This window comes from Meriones unguiculatus, chromosome 4, assembly GCF_030254825.1.
Source record: "Meriones unguiculatus strain TT.TT164.6M chromosome 4, Bangor_MerUng_6.1, whole genome shotgun sequence".
NCBI classification, from domain to species: Eukaryota; Metazoa; Chordata; class Mammalia; order Rodentia; family Muridae; genus Meriones; species Meriones unguiculatus.
The window spans coordinates 88,145,702-88,165,889 of NC_083352.1; the positions used below are offsets into that span (position 1 = coordinate 88,145,702).

The 20,188-nt window shown below is 46.6% G+C and overlaps 1 protein-coding gene across 1 annotated transcript in view; it reads right to left on the reverse strand.

Moving 5' to 3' along the window:
• Positions 1–10,606: 10,606 nt before the first annotated feature.
• Mlxip (MLX interacting protein) overlaps positions 10,607–20,188 on the reverse strand; it is a 62,359-nt gene continuing 52,777 nt past the window's right edge. The window contains exons 12-17 of the mRNA XM_021631373.2: positions 19,203–19,327; positions 18,614–18,712; positions 18,385–18,512; positions 18,048–18,171; positions 15,622–15,751; positions 10,607–15,156 (exon numbers count right to left, since the gene is read on the reverse strand). Of these exons, the coding sequence (XP_021487048.1) occupies positions 15,035–15,156; positions 15,622–15,751; positions 18,048–18,171; positions 18,385–18,512; positions 18,614–18,712; positions 19,203–19,327 (728 nt within the window). The 3' untranslated portion in view covers positions 10,607–15,034. The remainder of the gene's footprint in view (positions 15,157–15,621; positions 15,752–18,047; positions 18,172–18,384; positions 18,513–18,613; positions 18,713–19,202; positions 19,328–20,188) is intronic.

A 20,188-nucleotide genomic window follows, 5' to 3' on the forward strand; every position in this document is an offset into this window, starting at 1 on the left:
AGTCTCACTCAGATTAGCTTTCTCTGGAGGCAGGGACATTGGATAGAGCCAACCACAGATGGTAAGCTTGATAAACCCTAAGTTAACTGGAACACAACCAGAAAAAAAAAAAAAAACCCTCTCAAGTGGCTAGATTTTTTTTTTTTTTTTGGGTCATGATCAGCCAAGAAACTGAAGAATAAGTAAACAGAACTTGGCATTTTGTGAGAAACTAAATATCCCAAACATCTTTTGTGGCATGGCTGTGCAGTCAAAGCAATACACAATCATGACTGTTAGACGCCAAATGCTGCCGGGCACTGTGGCGCACACCTCTAATGTCGGCAGTCTGGAGGCAGAGGCAGGAGGGTCTCTATGAGCTCCAGGCCATCCAGTGCTATACAGTGAAACCCTATCTCATAAATAAAGTCATGTGCCACAGACTCGGAGAAGGGAGGGGAAAACCCACAACCAAATAATCAGAGTCACAGAGAAGCAACAAGTGGTCACAATACGACTGATCTACTCCAGACGGAGTCTCTGAGAGCAAAGGCTGCTACTTTATAAAGTCGGGGAAGTGTGAGAAAAAGATAAAAACAAAACACTCAAAAACTGACCTTGAATTTATGGGCTTAAGTGAGTCTCCTGCCTCAGGCTCTTGGTAGCTGGCACAAGAGGCACGTGCATGTGTGCGTGCGTGCGTGCGTGCGTGCGTGCGTGTGTGTGTCTGTGTGTGTGTTATAAGCTGTGTGACACAGGTGCAAAGAACTGAACTCAGGTCCTCTGGAAGAGCAGTGAGTGATCTTATACTGCTGAGCCATCTCTCCAGCCCTAGGAAAACGATATTTGAATGATGTCACTTTATTATTCTGGAGAATAAAGATATGTGAGGAACAGTAAAAAGGAAATATAATAAGCAGTAGGCAAGAGAGATGGAAGAGAAGGGGAGGAGGAGAGGGGGAGGAAAGGGCAGGAGGAGAGAAAAAGAACAGCTCAAACGTCCTTAGAACCACAAGCACACAGAAAAGTCAAATGTAAAACAACAAATCAAACAGCCAGTAAATGTGAAACTGCTCAATCTCACAGGAGACCAAGAAAGGCAAATAAACACAAGACATGCCTTTTTGTCAGTCAGGGTGCCTCTAACGTGATATGGTGATAAAAGCCCCAACAGGCAGGCAATCAGTTTTCTGGCAGGATGACACCCTCACTCAGGGGCTTTTCCTGCCACCCGGTCCTAATCTGACTCCTTGGGGAGCTGGTCACACACTGGACAAGGTGAGCGCACTAACATGTCCACCCAGCACTAGGGATCACACTGGAACCAAACTGGCCTGTGTCTGTAGGAACCTTGTCAGAGATTCAAAGCAGGCACCTGCAAGGGAAAATGGGAGGAGCTGGGGCACTGGGAGGTCTCATCCTTGGGGAAGAAGAAGGGAGGTGTGAAGGGAAGCTGGGGGCAGCCTTCAGCCCAAGGAGCTGGTTTAAGAGAAGTTTTTATTTGTTCTGATTTTTTTTTTTTTTTAAATAGGTCACACAGGCTGTCTCAAACTTTCTATGTAGCTGAAGCTGGCCCTGAACTCCTGATCTCTTGCCTCCACCTACTGAGTCTTATGATTTTAGGCATGGGCTCCCTCCCATGTGTGGCTTCTATTAACAGGGTTTAACTACACTGCTGGGAAAGCAAACCAAGGCTGGTCATCAGAGGAGCCCCATGTCTCCTGAGGCTGAGCCAGGTCAGTCTACTGTCACTGGCTCAGGGGTAGCTGGGAAAAAGCAGGGACTGATGGGGGGCGCTATGCATCTCAGAGGCCAGCATTGGAGGCTGTCAGCCAATCACACTTCCCAAGGTAAGGTATACGTGAGGAACATTCTCTTGATCACCATGCAGCCCAAATAGCTCAACATAAGGCAATAGGCAGGGAAAAAAGCTCTGGTGTCCCTTTATGTGATATAATTATGTAGGCTTTCAAGCCACTTCTGTGGAGGTCAGAGGACAACCTTGGGTGTCAGCCCCGCCTTGCTTTGACAGGGTGTCCTGTTTCTGTTGCGCACCCTGCCTACGTGTATGTCGGCTGGAGACTAGCTGTCCTTGAGCATGCAGGAGTCCCACTGTCTTCACTGCCCATGCCCCTGTAGGAGTGCTGGGATAGAGGGAGCCACTACTACATGGGACACTTTCTTTCTTTCTTTCTTTCTTTCTTTCTTTCTTTCTTTCTTTCTTTCTTTCTTTCTTTCTTTCTTTCTTTCTTTCTTTTTCTCTGTGTGACTGCATGTTTATTTGTGCAGCACTTGTGTGTCTGCTGTCCGCAGATACCAGAAGAGGGCATTGAATCTCCCAGAATTGGAGTTATAGATGGTTGTGAGCCACCAGGTGGACGCTGGGAATTAACCCCAGGGCCTCTGGAAGAGCAGCCAGTGCTCTTACCTTCGGAGCCATCTCTCCCTGCATCTGACTTTTCCTTTGGGGATTCAGACTCAGGTCCTCATGCTTGCATAGCATTTTACTTGTAGAAGCACTGCTTACTTCCCACAATGCACTGTTTCATATTCCTACTATCTACTTGCTGGAGGTTCTGCTATCTCCATATTCTGCCAACAGGTCTTATTTTCTGTTCTTGTTTTATCTCTGTCCCCACCCCCCAATACTGGGGACCTTGCACAAGCTAGGCAACTGCTCTACCCCAGCTTTTTTGTTTGAGACAGCCTCAACAGTACGAGCTATCACACCTAGCTTACAGTGTTTTAAAGTCAGGATTTAAGCTTGGCTCCTTTGCAAGACTGTTTTGGTTATTCTGGGTTCCCTGCCTTCCACATGAATTTTAGGACTGGCTGCCTATTTCTGCAGAAAGGCAGTTGGAATTTTGATGGGAACTGCATTGAGTTTACAGATCACTTTGAGATGTCCCAGTTTATAATAGGAACAAGTCTTCCAGCCCACAAACACAGAATGCCTTTCTTTTCATTGGTTTTTGTTTGTTTGTTTGTTTTGTTATTTGAGATAGGATCTCTGTGTGTAAATATTCGGCTCAGGATAGCTTCAAACTCACGACTCTCCTGTTTCACCTAACCTTTTAGGTGCTGGGACAATTTCTCTCAACATTTTTTAATTGAAAGAAACTCATATCCAGACATGATGGCACAACTTCTAATTCCAGCTCTCGGGAGGCAGAGGCAAGTAGATCTCTGAGTTTAGGCTAAACCTGGTCTACAGAAGAAGTTCCAGGACAGCCAGAGCTACACAGAGAAACCCTGCCTCAAAACAAAATACCAAAACCAACTTCAAAACAAAAAGAAAAATTCATACAACCTAAAAGTTAGTAATATTAAAGTACATTATCTGGTGGCATTTGGTATATCCACAAAGTTGTATGATTGCCACCAACAGGTTCTGAAACAATGTCACCCTTGGACTAGCCACGCTTCCCCAGCCCTTGGCAATGTGATGCCTCTTTGGACGCATGTATGCTTCCCAGGACTCTCATCTGCATATGACTGTACAATATGCAACCTTCTGTGTCTAGCCTATTTCACTTGCCGTGCATTTGAGGCTCCTTTGTGGAGCATTATGGTGCACACCTGCAATCCCAGCACTTCCACATTGTACTGCATATAAACAGCTCATTTCTTTTTATTGTGATATTTCTCAATAATTAAAAAAAATGTTTGAGACAGAGTCTCACTTTGTAACGCAGAGACCCAAATTCACAGAGATCCACGTGTCTCGGGCTCTTTACTACCAGGACTAACATGCACCCAGCCTGTTATAAAATTTTCAGTGTAATAGTCTTGCATTTTCTTGGTTCAATTTACTCCTTAGGCTTTTATTCTTTTTTGTTTTGTCTTCTCAAGACAAGGTATCACTTTGTAGTGCTGGGTGTCCTGGGACTCACTAGGTAGACCAGACTGCTTCTTAACTCAGAGAAATCCACCTGCCTCTGCCTCCCAAATGCTGGGATTAAAGGCGTGTGCCCCCACACCCACTTTAGGATTTTATTCTTGATGGTATATTGCATAGGTTTTATTTATTAATGTGTGTGTGCCAGTACCACGGTATGTGTGAGGTCGGAGGATAATGTTCTGGACTCTATTCTTTCCTCTCACCTTGGGTTCTGAGAGTTGAACTCAGGTCATTAGGCTTACATGGCAAGTGCTTTTCCCAGTAAACCATCTCAATAGCCCTAGGATGTTAATTTCATCTTTAGGCTGTTTTTTTGCTGTACATAAATGCTGATTTTGTGTACTAATCTTGCTTCCTGCAACCTTCTTGAGCTCACTTATTGGCTCCAACAGGGCTATGTGTGCATGTATTCTTTTTGAGTTTTCTATGTAAAGTATCACGTCATTAACACATACAGCTTTGTTGCTTTGTTTATGCTTACCATCATAAACACACCAAGCTCATCTGGTCACAGAAGCTAAGCAGGACTCTCATTAGCACTTAGATGGAAGAAATGGTTTTACTTCTTCCTTTTTGAACTTGAATACTTTGTATTCTTCTTTTTGCCTATCTGCTCCAGACAGACACTCCACAGCAGTGCTGAGCAGAGGTAGCATGACGTGGCATCCCAATCTTGGTCCTGATCCTAGAAGAGACTGTCTATAGCTACTCAACAGACCTTTCACAGATGTTCTCTACCAAACCGAAGAAGCTCCCTGTGTTCTTCATTTGTCAAGGGTTCTTATGATACAAGAACAAGGTAAACATCAGCTTTCATGTGCACAATGAGAGACCGAATCTCTATGCAGTAGACTCAGAAGACAAAACAAGTTAACGTAAAAGTGTCCAGCAGAAATGCCAGCACACACCTGCTACCAGTTCAGGGGAAGCCCTGACTGGGCATTATGGTTAGACACACCCAGGACTACAGCTCAGATCAGTATTTGGTGCTGAGTGTTACATAAGCCTCTCTCTAAGCCTCAATTTCCTTATCTCTGAAGTGGGGGTAATAATAGTACCTATTTCACAGGCTGCTGCATTATGCTAACAGGTAGTGGTAGATGTGATTTAAATCATGACCTTACTAAGTACTCCGGGTGTAGAAGCTGTATGCATGATAGATGTCTGATAACATGAGATGTGGTCCTTGTCCTTGGGCCAGGGTAATGATGTGCAAGTGGTAGTGAGGGTTACATTATCAAGTAGAGGCTAACACGTGATGTAACTGACAAAAATGGAGCACTAGTGGTAGTTCAAAGGCCAAGATGGGCTGAGCTAGACCAGAGCAGACTATGGAGGAAAAAGCAATTGGATCGGGGGAAGATTTTGGCAAACGGTGAGGGAATCATCAGGACTCATAGCTGGTAAACCATGGGGAGTTCCTGTCTGGAACCTGGGCCACGTAACAAGAGGGCAGTGTGAGATAGAGGTATGTTATGGTGAATGTCAAAGCAGGGCTGTGGGCTTCATTCTAGAACAGTGAGTGCAGGTACAGGAGAGAACAGAGCTTGCAAAAAGATACAGGCATTAGGAAGCATAACTCCTGAGTTTTTTGTTTCTTCTTTTTGAAGACAAAAACTCTAGCTGGCTGGCCTTGATGTTTTTATGTAGGCCAGGCTTCCCAGAACTCCCAAAGACCCTGTCTCTACCTTCTGAGTGCTGGGCTTAAAAGTATGTGCCCCACCCCCAACACTTCTAACCTTTTTGAATCAGAGTTAGGAGGCTGTTAGGAGGTTAATTCTTACCTGTGCCAGCTGCATCCACAGAATTCGATAGGACCATAGTGGGTGACACTTTGGATTTGACCAATGAAGGTGAAAGCTCCTTGTTCTGGGGAAGTAAAACAATAGGTGTATCTAGGAGGATACCCTTAGTGGCAGCCTTGCTAGGAACCATGAAATCTGGATGAGGATACAATTTGCCGGGAATAGGGAAAGGAATGAAGAATTACAAAACCTGCTAACTTCATTAGTGCTATAAACAAGCATATTTAGTCCTTATAATAATCTGTGAAGAGCCATCCAGCCGGCCACGGTGACATATACAATCCCAGCATTTGCGAGGCTGAGACAGGAGGACAGAGAGTTCAGGGCCAGACTGGGTTAGAGTTCCTGTCTCCAACAAACAAAACATCAGAACAGGAATCCATGGGGCAGATCTAATTACCATCCACATTAGATGAAGACATCTAGCCCAAAACTGTTGTCACTTGCTGAAGGCCACCAGTGGAAGCCTGACCAGACAGGGTTTCACAGTAAGGGTGGACTTCAGATTTAAGTGAAAGATAATGGGAAGCCCTGAGGAGTCCGGGCAGGCCCTGGCTTAGTGCAAGCGTCCCGAAAAGCACCCAGCTGTGTGGAGAGCTGCAAGATTCGGAGAAGATCCCACTTGCTTAGGCATTCAGGGTGCGGAAAGGGGGTTGGGTTTGTGTGTGTGTTGGAGAACTTGCTGAAGTGAGAGGTAAAGAGAAGAAAGGATGAAGAGAACCTCAAGCTTTGGCTTAGGGCAGTAAGGTGATGGCAATGCCATAGTTGGCGATGTACATTTTGGCAGGGAAGACTGAAAGTTACAGAAAGGTTGGTGAGAAGGAGAGTTGAGAAAAAAACTTGTGAAAGGAATGAGTCAGTGGCAAAGAAGATGAACGCAAAAGGCAGGGGAGGTAAGTGACAAGAAACAAGCCTGGGGCAAACCTCTTGAAAATCTAAGATGGTATTAAGATTTGGTAATCCTTCCTTCCTCTGAAATTCACTCTTCCCCACAGGCTTTGCCTGTGAGAGCTTTCCTCTGCCTAGCTTTGCGTAGAAGGTGGTTCGGGCCCAGACGCTCCTACCACAAGGGCATTCTTTGTCTCTCATCCTCTCAGCTCCTGTAGGACCTCAGAGCTCCATATGTTGACGGCATCACTTGGGGTCAATGTCTGTTTTGTTTGGTCTCCAGTAAAGTCATGCTGAACTCCCCACCCCCAGCTCAAATCTAGGCTTCAGTGTACAGACATTGAGGACCAGAAGAAAGAAGCATGTGCTGAGTAGTTACAGGTACTAAGGGACAAATGGAAAGACAGTGGAGGCACTTAGGAATGACCCAGTGAAAGCCATCACAACCCATTGATGGGTGGCAAAAGTAACTCAGGAGACAGCAGCAGCTGCAGTGGAATGGGGATGGTTAGTTGAGTGGGTGGAGGGGTTGCCAGTCTCTGCTGGCTCAGGCCCCACCCCCACTACAACTGTAATGGAACCAAACAGCCCAGGAGGTGTACCCAACCAGATTCGATAAAGAGATTAGGCATCTTGCTGTACCATACCCATTCAGGCAGGAAAGTAAACTCTTATCTTAGAAAGCTCTTCCCTTTTCTAAATAAGGATTGTCTAGCTAATGATTCAGCGAAAGAGAAATCTGATTAATTACAAAGCTCCACTCTCCAGTTTTATCTACTGTAACCCGTCAGGAGCTTTTGAATGATTTAATAAGTATTAATGCATTTCTGGAAATGTGGGGGATTTGAGGGAGTTTCTGCTGTCTACATGTTTAAGACAGGGTCTTACATGTAGCCCTGGTTGGCTTGAAATTTGCTATGTGGACCAGACTGGGCCTGAACTCACAAAAATTTGCCTATCTTGGCCTCCCAAGTACTGAGATTACAAATATACGCAACCATGCTCCACTAATTTAAAAATTGCTACTAACAGATGATATCCATATGGTGTCTAGATTTTCTTTAAAATAATGGGAATAAGGGTAAGGTGGAGAGAAAGTAAACCAGCACCAAGCTGACCACTGGGGCGGATGATGGCCACTCTGTCCACTACACTGTTATCCACTAATGGGAACTCTTATCTAAAAAGACTTGCTCATGGGCCAGGGTGTGGTGGCACTCACCTTTAATCTCAGCACTTGGAAGGCAGCAGCAGGGGCATCTCCATGAATTCCAGACCACCTGGTCTACTACATAATGGTTCCAGGACAGCCAGAGCTACATAATGAGACCTTGTCTTGAAGAAAAAAAGCAAGAAAAAAATGACATGTTCACTAAATGTTAGGCCCTCCATAAATCTATGTTCTGACCTGATCTAGTTAAAAAAAAAAAAAAGCTACCAAAAACTGAGTTCAAATGCAGTCTATTGAACCAAGTCCAAAGCCAAGGGTGGTGTCTCAGGCCTGTCCTCAGCACTTGGATGACAAAGGCATGAGGCTGTGTGGGAGCCCAGACTGAGGTGTATGGTGAAATGCTATCTCAAAAGTATCAAGGGCTAGGAATGCAGCTCAGTGGCAGGGTACTTGTCTAGCATGTTCAAGGCAAAGGTGATCACCAGTATTATGGGGGAAGAGGTTCATATCAACTGATGCTTAAAATGCCATTTAGAGTTCATTTTTATGCTAGAATTAATTACTCAAAGTTTTAATATTCCTGGTGCTGAAGAGAAAGCTCTGATGTGAAAAGCACTGGCTGCTCTTCAGGAGGCTCTGCTTTGATTCCCAACACCCACATGTGACTCACAACCAGCTATACTTCTAGTTCCAGGGGACCTGATGTCCTTCTCTTGCCTCCTTGGGCTCCAGGCATTCATGTGGTATATACAGATACACCTATACACATAAAATAACTTAATTTTTTTTTTTTTTTACTATTTTATGTGTATAGGCATTTTTTTCCTATGTCTGTGCACCTCGTGCATGCCTGGTGCCATCAGAGGTTGTGAGCTGCCATGTGGGTACCGGTTATCAAACCCAAGTCCTCTGCAAGACCAAGTGTTCTTGTCATCTTTTTTAAGTTTTATTTATCATTTAACAACGTTCTGTCTGCATGTACACCTGCATGCCAGAAGAGGGCACCAGATCTCATTATAGATGGTTGGGAGCCACCATGTGGTTGCTGGAACTTGAACTCAGGACCTCTGGTAGAGCATAGAGCAGACAGTCCTCTTAACCTCTGAGCCATCTCTTCAGCCCTGAGCAAGCGTTCTTAATTACTGAGCCAAATAATCCATTTTTATAAACGGTTCTAACATTCCCCATGTAATAACAGTTGATATCATCTTTAGCCTGACACTTATACTTGCTAACTGTTGACCCCCTTCTAGAATTCTTATGAAGGACTCTTTCTTCCTGGGAATGGCAGCTGGGATAGTCAGTGAATAAGCCTGGGGTTAGAATCCGTCCACAGGTTACCTAGGTCCCTGCTATATGCTAGTTGTGTATCAGAGAACAAGAGGCAATGAGTCTTTGCCCTAATGGGCTGAGAAACTCATGGAGAAGAAAAACTGAATGATCTCAAACACATCAGTAGCCTAAGGAACACAGGACATTTTGAGGCTGGTTGAATGGAGGAGGCTGGTTGGATGGAGGAGGACTGGGGCTGATCCAGGAAAGATCTGGAGGAAAAAAAAAAATGAAAGTAGATGAAAAGGGGAATTAAAATGGGGCTTAGGAGGAGGAAATGTGCTTTGGTGGAAACCCTGAAGAATGAAATCCTAACCTAAGCATCCTATGTGCAAGGAACTATAAAGAACGAAGATAGAGTTGCTAAGGCAAGCCGGCAGCAGATGGGCGAGACAGGGAGAGGGCTTAACATTAGGGGGTGCAGCTTTATCTGGAAAGCTGGACACAAGAGTGGCATGACTAGACTTGGGCCCCTGAAAGTCCCACTGTGAAGCAGAGATGCACAGACTGGGACAAAGTATACATTTCGTTTGCAGCTGGGAAATGATAAACCAAGCAAGGAGTAATGACAGTGGGTTGGGAAGAGTGAAGACTTGGAACTGAAAAGGCAAACCTGACGAGTCTGGTACTCTGAGGGCGAGATTATCAAGGGTGATGTTCCAGATCTGGGCTTGGCACCTTTGTGGGCAAGTAGGCCATTTATTTATAAGCTGACCTTTCGTCTTCTCAGACCCATGAAGCCTTGATCTCCCTCTGTACAACAGGAATAAGCACAGCACACACTTGAGAATTGTTCGGAGGCATATACATCACTTTTACAGCCTAAAGTCTGACCACAGCAGGAGCTTACTATACACCTAGGAAATGGACTCCTTGGGGCCACTGACCACATTCCTCATTCTGCTCCAATCTTGGGTGCTTTAACTGTTGCTGCTGGCTCTCCAGTCCATCCGATGTTGGATCTAGGCTGTTACCTCATGAAAAGAGCCAGCTGTTCCCCAGAGAGGCTGGCTCTCATTGGTCACTCTGTCCTGGTGCTGGGAGTCAGGGTGAGGTGAGCAACATGGGAAGATGGTGTGGAAGAAAAGTGATTTTCCAATTTAAACAGAGATAATCAGAATCTTCTATGCACTGAACAAACAAATCTTCTATGCATTCTATCTAGGACACTGGATCTATAGTTAGCAAGGGAGTCCACTGTGCCCTCAGTTGTTACTGTAGCTTGGAACCTTCTTAAAGTTGTTGGGCCATCATAGGCCATGCTGACAGTAATGCACATTATGGGTACAGAGCTCTACTCACCATGTCCAGTGTTTGTTAGCAGTTTTCTCTGCAGGCAGGCTTCTAGGACCATCAGATTCCTGGACATGCCACCAGAATCTTACTGCCCACCTACTCCATATACCTACATTCCTGGCTGAGCCTTAGGTTGCAGGGAACCAGCCAGCCAGAACATCACACAGCTCTGATCTCTTTACTTCACCCCTCCCAGTGCCCAACCAACAGCACTGACGAACACACAGAACAACCTTTTCCAAAAAAATATGTTTTTTTATTGTCTCAGATGCAAATATAGTTTTAAAAATGCATTGTAGTGTTGGGTACAGCTGGTGGAAATGTGCTTGTCAACAGCAGGGTGTCAAGAGGACCAGGCTCAGGTAAGCAGCCCCAGGGATCTCTGGTGTAAATGAAACCCAACCTACCCCAGTGGAGCTGCCTCCTTCAAGGAGCCCTATACCATCACCAAAGCACACAACAGACAGCCCGTGCACAGAAGCTGAAACTTGAAGAACTTGAAGGAGAACATGCGGTTTCAGCTGGGGCGCTACAGAGCAAGCAAACAAGCCTGCTTTCCCTTCATGGGGTGAAGATTCAGGTGACAAGGTGCCTGGGGAGGGGTACGAGGGTACTAGACTCCCCCATGAGGGACACAGCCTCGCTGTGGCCATGAGACCTTTTAACCTGCAGGATGTAAACTAGGAAATGTATAATCAGTGTCTCCTGTCCTTCCACAATCTCAGCTCTCAAGAAAGCCAGATCCTGTTCAGGAATCCCAAAGGAATTCCAAATTCACTATGCCCAGGGTTTGGCAGGGAGATGTAGGTGAATTCTACTAAATAACTAGAAAGGAATTTTACAAAAATAAAATCCCACCAAGTAAACACACATGCACGCACACACACACAGGCTTGAGCAAGTGCGCGTGCACACACATGCTAACATTCACTGTGGAAAGTTCCCTTTTCTTTCCGGAAGGTTGAATCTTGCAAGCTCTAACAAGCAGACAAGCACAGTCCTATCTAGTGAACAGGGAGGCCCGTTCTTCAGAAAGAGCGGCAGCTGACCTGTTCTCGCCCACATTTGAAGAGGCACAGGGGTGCGGGCTGTTTCCTGAAGCTCTTCCCACACTACCGGTGTCTCCCAACAGCTGTCCATGGGCCTTAAGATCACAAAACCTGTTAAGTAGATCCTAGCCAAGGTGTGTGCTAAAGAGACATATTTCACACCTGCGTTGAACCTTCATGCTCTTTCACTGTAACCTAACTACCCCTTTCCTTTTACACACACACAGTCCCAGTGTAGGTCCTCTGAAACACTGTAAGGCATCAAAGGACTGAGTCCAGAGTTGTACGTCTCTGCAACACTGGCATTCTAAGTGACTGTTCCATATCACTGTCCACATACCTTCCCAACAGGACCACACAATGACATTGAAAAACCAAGTTCCACACACAATGGTGGGCTTCAACTGTGCACTGCTACCTAGGGAGAGAGAAAAGGGGAGAGGCCCAAATAGACCCAGGCTCTCTTAGGAGGCCTCAGGTAGTGGGACAGAGGACCCAGACTAGGGCAGACAGAAGGGGATTTCTGACAGTGTAGAAGGAAGAGAAGAGCCGGCAGGTGAAAGGAGCTGAGCCCTGAGGCCAGGTGATTTAGCAGGCAAGCCACAGTATCCAGGACACACGAGAGAGGCAGTGCAGTGGCAGGTGGCACCAGGCGGGCCTACCACTGCACTCTACCAGGAAATGGTGGCACATCCTCTAAGAATCTAGGTGGATGTCACTCTTAAAGCACCCTAGAGGACAGATCTCTAGAGTACATATGGGGGTATGGGAGCATAGGAGATGACAGCACACAGACAAGATCCAGGGTTCATGGTTGGGTCACATGAGAATTCGTGCTGGCTGACAACTTCCAGCCTCTTCTACAAAACCCAGTGTGTCAACACCAAGTACTGCAGCTGCAGTGCGTCCCTTGGCTGGGCAAAACCACTGGAGCACAGCTAGCCTCTCCTGAGGGTGACAGCTGCTGTGAAACCTTCCGTTAACTTTGAGGAAGCCCTTTAGCCAGAGCTGCCCTGCCTTGTTGGTGCCCACTCATAGTGAAAGAACAGGCAGGACATGCGCTGATGACTCGTTAAGATTTCACTGAAAAACTTGCAGATTTCCCAGGTAGCTTTGTGGTACATCCTTTTAGGCTGATATTGTTATTCTCCAAAATGCCAACATTTTGAAGTTTCTTCTATGTGAGTGGGGACAGGAATGGGAGTGAAAATAACTGTAAACAAACCCCAGCCGAACAGTGTGGTCAGTGCCCAGTGGAGACCTCCAGCAGAGTCTATTCCCAAATGCTGACCTTGGTGTCCAGGACACAAACAAGGCCAGGACCCTCTGATTGGGCAGGTTCATTAGGCAAGATTTCAAAATAAAATCTCCAAGGCAGAAAATAATCATTCCTGGAGATTTTAAAGCATTGTGGCCTCACAGCCACGGCAAAAGTGAGCACCAAGAGAAAGGAAAAGGGAGTCACTCTCAAAAAACAAAAACAAAAACAAAAAACAACCCAAAACAAAAAAACATGCACTTAATAAAGTCCACCGGGAGACATACAGACACATACTTCTCTCTCGCCTCTCTCTCTCCCCACCCCCAGTTTCACACAAACTAATAACAGCTTTAAAGATCTGAAGAAACAGGATGAAATTAAATCAGCAAAAGGGGAGAGGTAGGCCAGAGAAGCAAAAGGCCAATCTTATACCCCACAGAGTTTTTAAAGAGAGGTTACTCCCAAAAAGGGCAGAGAGAACTAGGAGTCCTACATGGCCATGGTGTGGCCTGTGTCACGTGGCATGGGAGGAGGAAGGGCTGGGCTTCTTGAGGCCCTCAGAGCAGCAGTTTAGTTTTTCCTTCTTACCACAGTGGCCTTCACCTTCCAAAGAATAGTTTCACCTTCACCTTGTCCTTGGGAAAAGAAGGGGTGCCCGGTGGAAATGCCAAGGTCCAGCCTAAATAAATGCCTTGTGTTCATCCCTCAACCTGTAAACGTGTTTTTTGGAGACGGCTGAGGAGGGCTACCAAGATATTCCTATACAGGAGAGAAAGTAGACAATGGAGCAAACAACTGGTTAGGAGCTCACAGCATTAACGGTGGCATGGCCAGCAGCTCCTACCCTTTCTTTGTTCTCCAAATAATTAGTCCAGAACAGGCCTTAGGCATCAGCAGGAGCTTCCCAATGGATCAGAACTTCAGGAGACATCCTGGGCTCCTTAGTCACGGTCCTCTCAGGGCAGGCAGCGTAATGAGGAGGGGCCAGGAGGACAGAGTCCAAGAAAAAGCCTGCTGCCTGCTCTAGGTGTCACAGCAGGACAAAAAAAAGCACATTCTTCCCGGGAGGTGCCCTTGACTGGGCTCCCTGAGTGCTGGAGAGAATACCTCACCACCTGTAGCATCTCAGAGGCAGCAAAGAGAAGGATGAGGGTCAAGTGCCCCCTTCCTCAAAACTTTCCCTGTCTCTACCAACTCTAACACACATTGGGACAATTGAACCTTCAGATACATGCCACCCTCCAAACTCAACTGGTCCAAATCTGAGCACAGCTCTTCACCATCTAGCTGGAGGCTGCTTCAAGGGCTAATTCCTTGGCACCCAGCCTGTACGCACTTTGTTTCTTCGTCCTAATACAAGATGGAACAGACTTTAGTATGGTGATATCTTTGGTCTGAGAACTGTCCTGGTTTGGAGCTCTAGCTAAACTTCAGATAACCAGGATGACAGCAGTATCATGGAGTGTGACCTTCCTGATGCTAAAACCAAGGTAAGACCATCCCGGGAGTGTATCTGCCTCTTCCACAACGGCAGAGTAGAAGTGTGTGAATAACAGGCACAGAAGGGCCTCAGCTGTGGGGCCTTAGAGGCTAAGTGCCTGGCAATGTTGGGAACATCACGGTGACTGCAATGCCAGGTAGAACTAAGACATAGACAAGACACTGCCTTAGGGGTTTCTGAGCCAGAACAGCAACTCTGCATTGCTTGTGACTTTATCCTGTCCAGTTGGGCTCCACACCCATTATTTTCCACTTGTGCTCAGGGGTTTGCAGAAATTTCCCCCTTCAATAGAATACACCAGGCAGGAGGTATATTCCTTTCTGCAGAGGTTGCAACAGTAGCCCAAAGGGTCAGGTTCTGCCAGGCTCGCAGGAGATGGAGAGACTTCACTGCTGCTCCAGAGGCCAGAAAACGTGCAGGGGTTGCCAGAGGAGCACAAGTGGGTAAGGATGTGACAGGGACCAAGTCTCAAAGTCTCAAGAAAGGAATTCTGAAGGAGCCTGGATGATCCCACCTGCAGGAACAGGCTTTGTTTCCTTGTCTTGCACTTGCTGACCCTGGACCCCAACAGGCCACCAGAAGGACAGGACTAGAACAGCTGATGTTTCCCTTTGTCTGGGCCACCCCACATGCAGGGGAGACTGGTGATTGAGGTCACTGAGTGAGAGGTCACAACAAGGGTTCCCAAGATGGGATACTGCTGTTGGCAGGCCTCAAGCCTGCTTCAGACCTGAGCGCAGCATCCTGACAGGTGCAATGGGCCACTGGAGTCAAGGGCAGCCCTGAGGCGGTGTGTCAGGAAGGGTATGGGGGATCTCCAGGCATCTTATGCAGCCACATGCCAACTAAGCTTAGGACTCCCCCAATCTCTTGCCAATCCTGGTAACAGCCTCTGATGCCTGCTCTGGCAACTGGGATGGGTCTGTCAGGATGGAAGTGGTCGTGCTCAGCTGCCGGAGGGTACTCAGTACCACTGTAAGACAAAGAAGGCCGTAGTCAGCCTGGGACAAAAGACTCAAAATGACAAGATGCAAACTTCACACACGCAATCCTACTTGGTAATTGCCAAGCATCAATAGTGATGACCAGAGCTCAATGGCAGGGAAGAGTGATGGGGTCTCAGTCTCACATCCTGCTTATGTAGATTCTAGCAGGACCTACAAGTAGCCTAAGAATTCTAGGCCATTCCTACTGCTCGAGCGTTGCACTTGCTTTATACTAAACTTATATAACTTTTACATATGGTTGTAGCTTTAGAACTAAATAAGAACTAAGCTAGATTTGATCAGACTAGCAGGAGTCTGGTTCTAGGATCCCATCAGTGTTATCTTTATGCCTCTTACATGGTTGGCCTAAATATTCCTAAGCACTGCCCGGGGAAGGGCTTTTTCCCTGTAGGACAAGCATGAAGTCCCAATTTCTGGTATTCCACACTCACTTGGCCTGAGGACAGGCAAAGAACAGTGCTGGTCTAGCCAGGAAAGCGCCGTTCGGTGAAACTCCTCCAAGCTGCTGGTGGACACCATCCCCTTGAAGGATTCAAATAGTGGCTTGATGATCATGCTGAACTGTAGGACTTATGTTAAGGAAAAGGTGAACACTGGAGAGGGCCAAGGGGCATGCAGATAAAGGAAGAATCAGGCAAGCCAGGCTTACCTGCTGACTTTCCTCACAAATGGCAAGTGATTGCCTTCAGAAAATTGATCAGAGAGAAGGGACAGATCAGTTATTGCTAGGCAAGGTGTGTTCACCGTGAGATTAAACTATTTGCTCTCACTATGACTGACTTTTGAGTGGGCAGAAGACAGAAAAACAAGTTTCTTCAGACTCTTTCAGGGGTAAGTACAAAGAGGTGAACATGAGGCCACAGGTCAGTCAAATACAGGAGGTAACTGTGTGGAAAGAAAGGAGACATGTAGGCTGGCAAGATCACGAGAAGCAAAAACAGCGCGACACTCAAAGGGAAAGTGTCTGTCTGAAGTTGGAGCCTGACTTTTGTTATGCACAGCCCGCAAGCTCATTCCTTCCTGCAAAGCTCCCAACGGATCTTAGGATAGGCACAGCGGGGATATAAATGCTTCTCTTGAATTCTGATGCCTACAGTTCCCAGCCTGGCCTGTTAACAAGAAATGTGTCATTTTACTGAAGAAGTTCTGACACGTGCCATGTGTCACCAGGTTTCCACTAGTGGCAGAAAGTAAGACAGCAAAGCAAATCAGGGAATGAGGCATGCTACCTGCCACCCTGAGTCAGGCTACAGGCTCATTAATAGAGTACCTACGTAGATAGTATGTGTGAAGCCTTGAGCTTCATCCTCATATTAATAAAAGTATAAATACAAAGGTAAGCATGAGGAAGAGGCTATGTAGTATTGCACTACAAAGCAACTGTACCAGCTTACAATTGAGAATGCCTTTTCAAAAATCAAAGAAAATATAAACAAACTTGGCTTCTAAAGTACAAGCTCGCACACACATATATGCGCATACACACACACTCCCTCACCAAGCTTCCTTCCTTTCCATATAACTGTTTTTTTCTGCTGACTGACCTATGTCCTATGCTGTAGGTGACCAGGTGACCTGTTACACAAGTTGACCACCTGCTCTGCTGTTGTGGAGCAGGGAGGCAGGAATCATCCCATAACAGGAACGCTGCCATCTCGAAAGCTGAGATCAGAGCAGCCTTGGCCAGAAGACAGGTCCTGGCACCTGGGGGGGATATACTTTATTATGACACTTAAGACCAGGGGATATTAAGGCAGAGAAAAATCTGAGGGAACAGGTTCCAAACCTTGACTATAATTACTTGGGAGGCTAAGGCAGAAGAATCGTTTGAACTCAGGAGTCAAGACCATCATGGGCAACAAAGAGCCTTCTCTCAAGAAAAACAAAAAAACCCCCACAAGAACCATATGGCTTGGCAGTTAAGAATGTGTGTACTGTGCTTATAGAGGACTCAAGTTCAGGTCCCAGAACTCGTGTCAAGAGGCTCACAACAGCCTATGACTCACTCCAGCTCCAAGAGATCCAACACCCTCTTCAGACTCTGCACGCATCTGCACTCAACACACACATATATGCATAATTAAAAAATTATAATTAAAAACCTCCACAAAGGCTGGAGAGATGGCTCAGGGGCTAAGAGCACTGGCTGCTCTTCCAGAGGACTCCGGTTCAATTCCCAGCACCCACATGGCAGTTTGCAACTGTCTGTAACTCTAGTTCTGGAGGATCAGGCGACCTCACATGGATATACACTTAGGCAAATCATCAATGCACATAAAAATAAATAAATCTTAAAAAAACTTCACAAATCTTTATGAAGAGAAAAAAGGAGAAGGAGGAGAAGGAGGAGGAGGAGGAGGAGGAGGAGGAGGAGGAGGAGAAAGAAGAGGAAGAAGAAGAAAAACAGATGCAAAAGCAGCAGCAGCAGCAATCACCACCACCTGGAGTTTTGACCTCTCAGTAATCCGGAAGGTCCTGGCTTCCACCTTTCACAGCAGGTAGGTTCATCCTCTCTGTCACTGAGGGAATGAGCTGGCTGCCAGGCTGTTGGGGTCCTTCCTTCTCAATTTGCTACCTCTGCAGTTATTTAGCTGCCTTTGTTTGCCCAAGACCTGAACAATAAAGCAGGCCATCTGACTCCCTGCCCCTTCCTGCAAAAACTCTTGGATGTGGTCTCTTCAGCCCCTAGGGCCAGCCCAGAGCCTCTCTTCTCTTCTCTGAGACAGAAAATAGCATTGCCAGTCCTGAACCACTGACAGCTGTGTGAGAACCTTTCTTCGAGGGGTACCCAAGAGCATTGTCTACCGTTTCAGTGTATTGCCGGGGGAGGGGATGAGCAAGGAAAACCCAAAGATACAATCCAGAATTTCCAATTCTGCAGGATCCTGCTTTTCACATATTCATCAAACATGTCTTTCATGTGGTCAGACTGGCGGCAGTTGACGGGGACTCCTGTGGCAGGTAGCAGCTGTTGGCAGGAGCTGAAACAACAGTAGTCAAGGGATGGTTTGGGATAGTAGAGGCAGACCTTGGGAGACCACACAGGAAGGATATAGCCAGGTATACAGGCAGGGGCCTGTGGGAGAAGGACAAGAAGCTAAATGGCTGCAATATTGGTAGCAAAGGCCACAAAGGGTCCCTCTGCTTTTGTGACATAGAAGTGTATGGGGTGAAGGACTCAAATGGAACCTCACATGATGGTGGTGTTGAGCTCCTCAATTTCCTCCCGCAGCCTCCGGGCCTCTTCTTGCATCTGCATCCGTTCCTGCTGTAGCTTGGTGATATACTCCATGGTCTTCTGCAGTGTGATGGCATGGCTGGTCTGTGAAGGGCAGGTGGCTCAGAGGTGGCAGTACTTAGCTGGCCAGTGACACACGGGCAAGATGCACTGTCACTCTACCTTGACACTCTAAGGCCACTTACCTGCTTGGAATTATTGGAGATCACACTGTTCAAAGTGTTAAAGCCCATTCTGATAGTGAAACGCCTTCTCTGTTCAGCTGAGATGTGCTTCTGCCGGTTCTATTGCAGAATCAATTGGTCACCAAGACATAGGTCAAGCCTGAGGCAAGCAACCTGTTCCTCCTTACTGTCTAACCCAATTCTGAGCAGCTAAAAAAAGACTAGTATCTTAGGGCATATAACAAGCCAGGGCCAGAAAACTATATAGGAAAGGCAAATGGTGAAAGAACTCTGAGAGGAGCCAGGGGGAGTGGACAGGGCCCTCCCACCTCCTCCCTGCAACTGGTGTTGCCAAGGTTGCATGCACCACTAACATGGCATGAAGATTCAGTGCTGGTACCACACCCGGGACCCAGGGGGTCCACCCAGAGGTCTGAACAGGCCCTAATCTTCATGGGCTTGTTGGTGGAATGGGAAACGGTTGGAGTCGATTTGATGTTATTGTTTCTAGGGCTTGCAACATGAGGTGAATCTGTGGCTCTCCTTTCCCAATGTTCTCTTCCCTCCCCATCGCACCAAGGGAATCAAGACCCAAGAGACAAAGCCATACCTTTAATGCAGCCACATTTTTGGGGTCTGTAGATTTCCCTGAGCAGTTGTTCTGGGGAGACTGAGGACTGGGACTTTGTTCTGATGGGCATGGAGAGGCATGCCCTGAGTTGGGGCAGTCACGACCTGAGAAGAAAATGCTCTTAACAGGCAAACACTTGAAAAGGGAACTAGAAAAATAAAGTGAGGCTGTCCTGCCCCGGCTCCACAGCAGTCTTCATCAACCAAAGGGACTCCCAGCAACTCCTCAGGCTTGGAAGACCATATAAAACCTTCTATAGCTACTCCATAGAAATACTGGAGAAATCCTTGCCCATATCCCAAAGGGGAGTTCCTGTTTCAAGGCGACACCTGAGCCAGGCAAGTTAAATGTGGAATATGCCTGGATTCTGCCCCATCCCAGGTGTCAAGCTGCTCAAAAGAAAGGTCAAACTGCCAACCCAGTCCCCTAAAATATTGCCTCAAGGCAGCAGGGGACCTTACAGGTTTGTAAGGCAACAGCTCCTAACTTATGTGCTCAACACACTGGCATCTGCTATTTTTTGTTCTTTAAATTATGTATATAATTATATATATATATATAATTTCTTACTCTTTTCTCACTCAGAAAATGTTAAATAAAAAGTACTACTACCTTTTGACCCACACAGAACAGCCTAGAGTATTGCAAACCACACAGGCTACTGTCCCATTCACTGGCGTCACTTGGGAGCCATTTCCTAGGTCTCTTTAGAACTTATCCAGCCTATTCCATTCGATGCTAAACACATGCTTCCATTTACTGTATATTACCAGGCCTCAGTGCACTGCTCTACATGTTGTGCTTTGTAGTCCCACAAGCAAGACCGGCTTCTGTTCCCTGGATAATTTTAGAAAGTTGACTTGTGTCTCAAGTCTGCATCTTTCAAAACCTGCCCTTGGACAAGTATAATCCCTCCCCGCTGGAAACCCTTCCTTAGTCATGTCTTCCCAACTAAGACGTTCAGG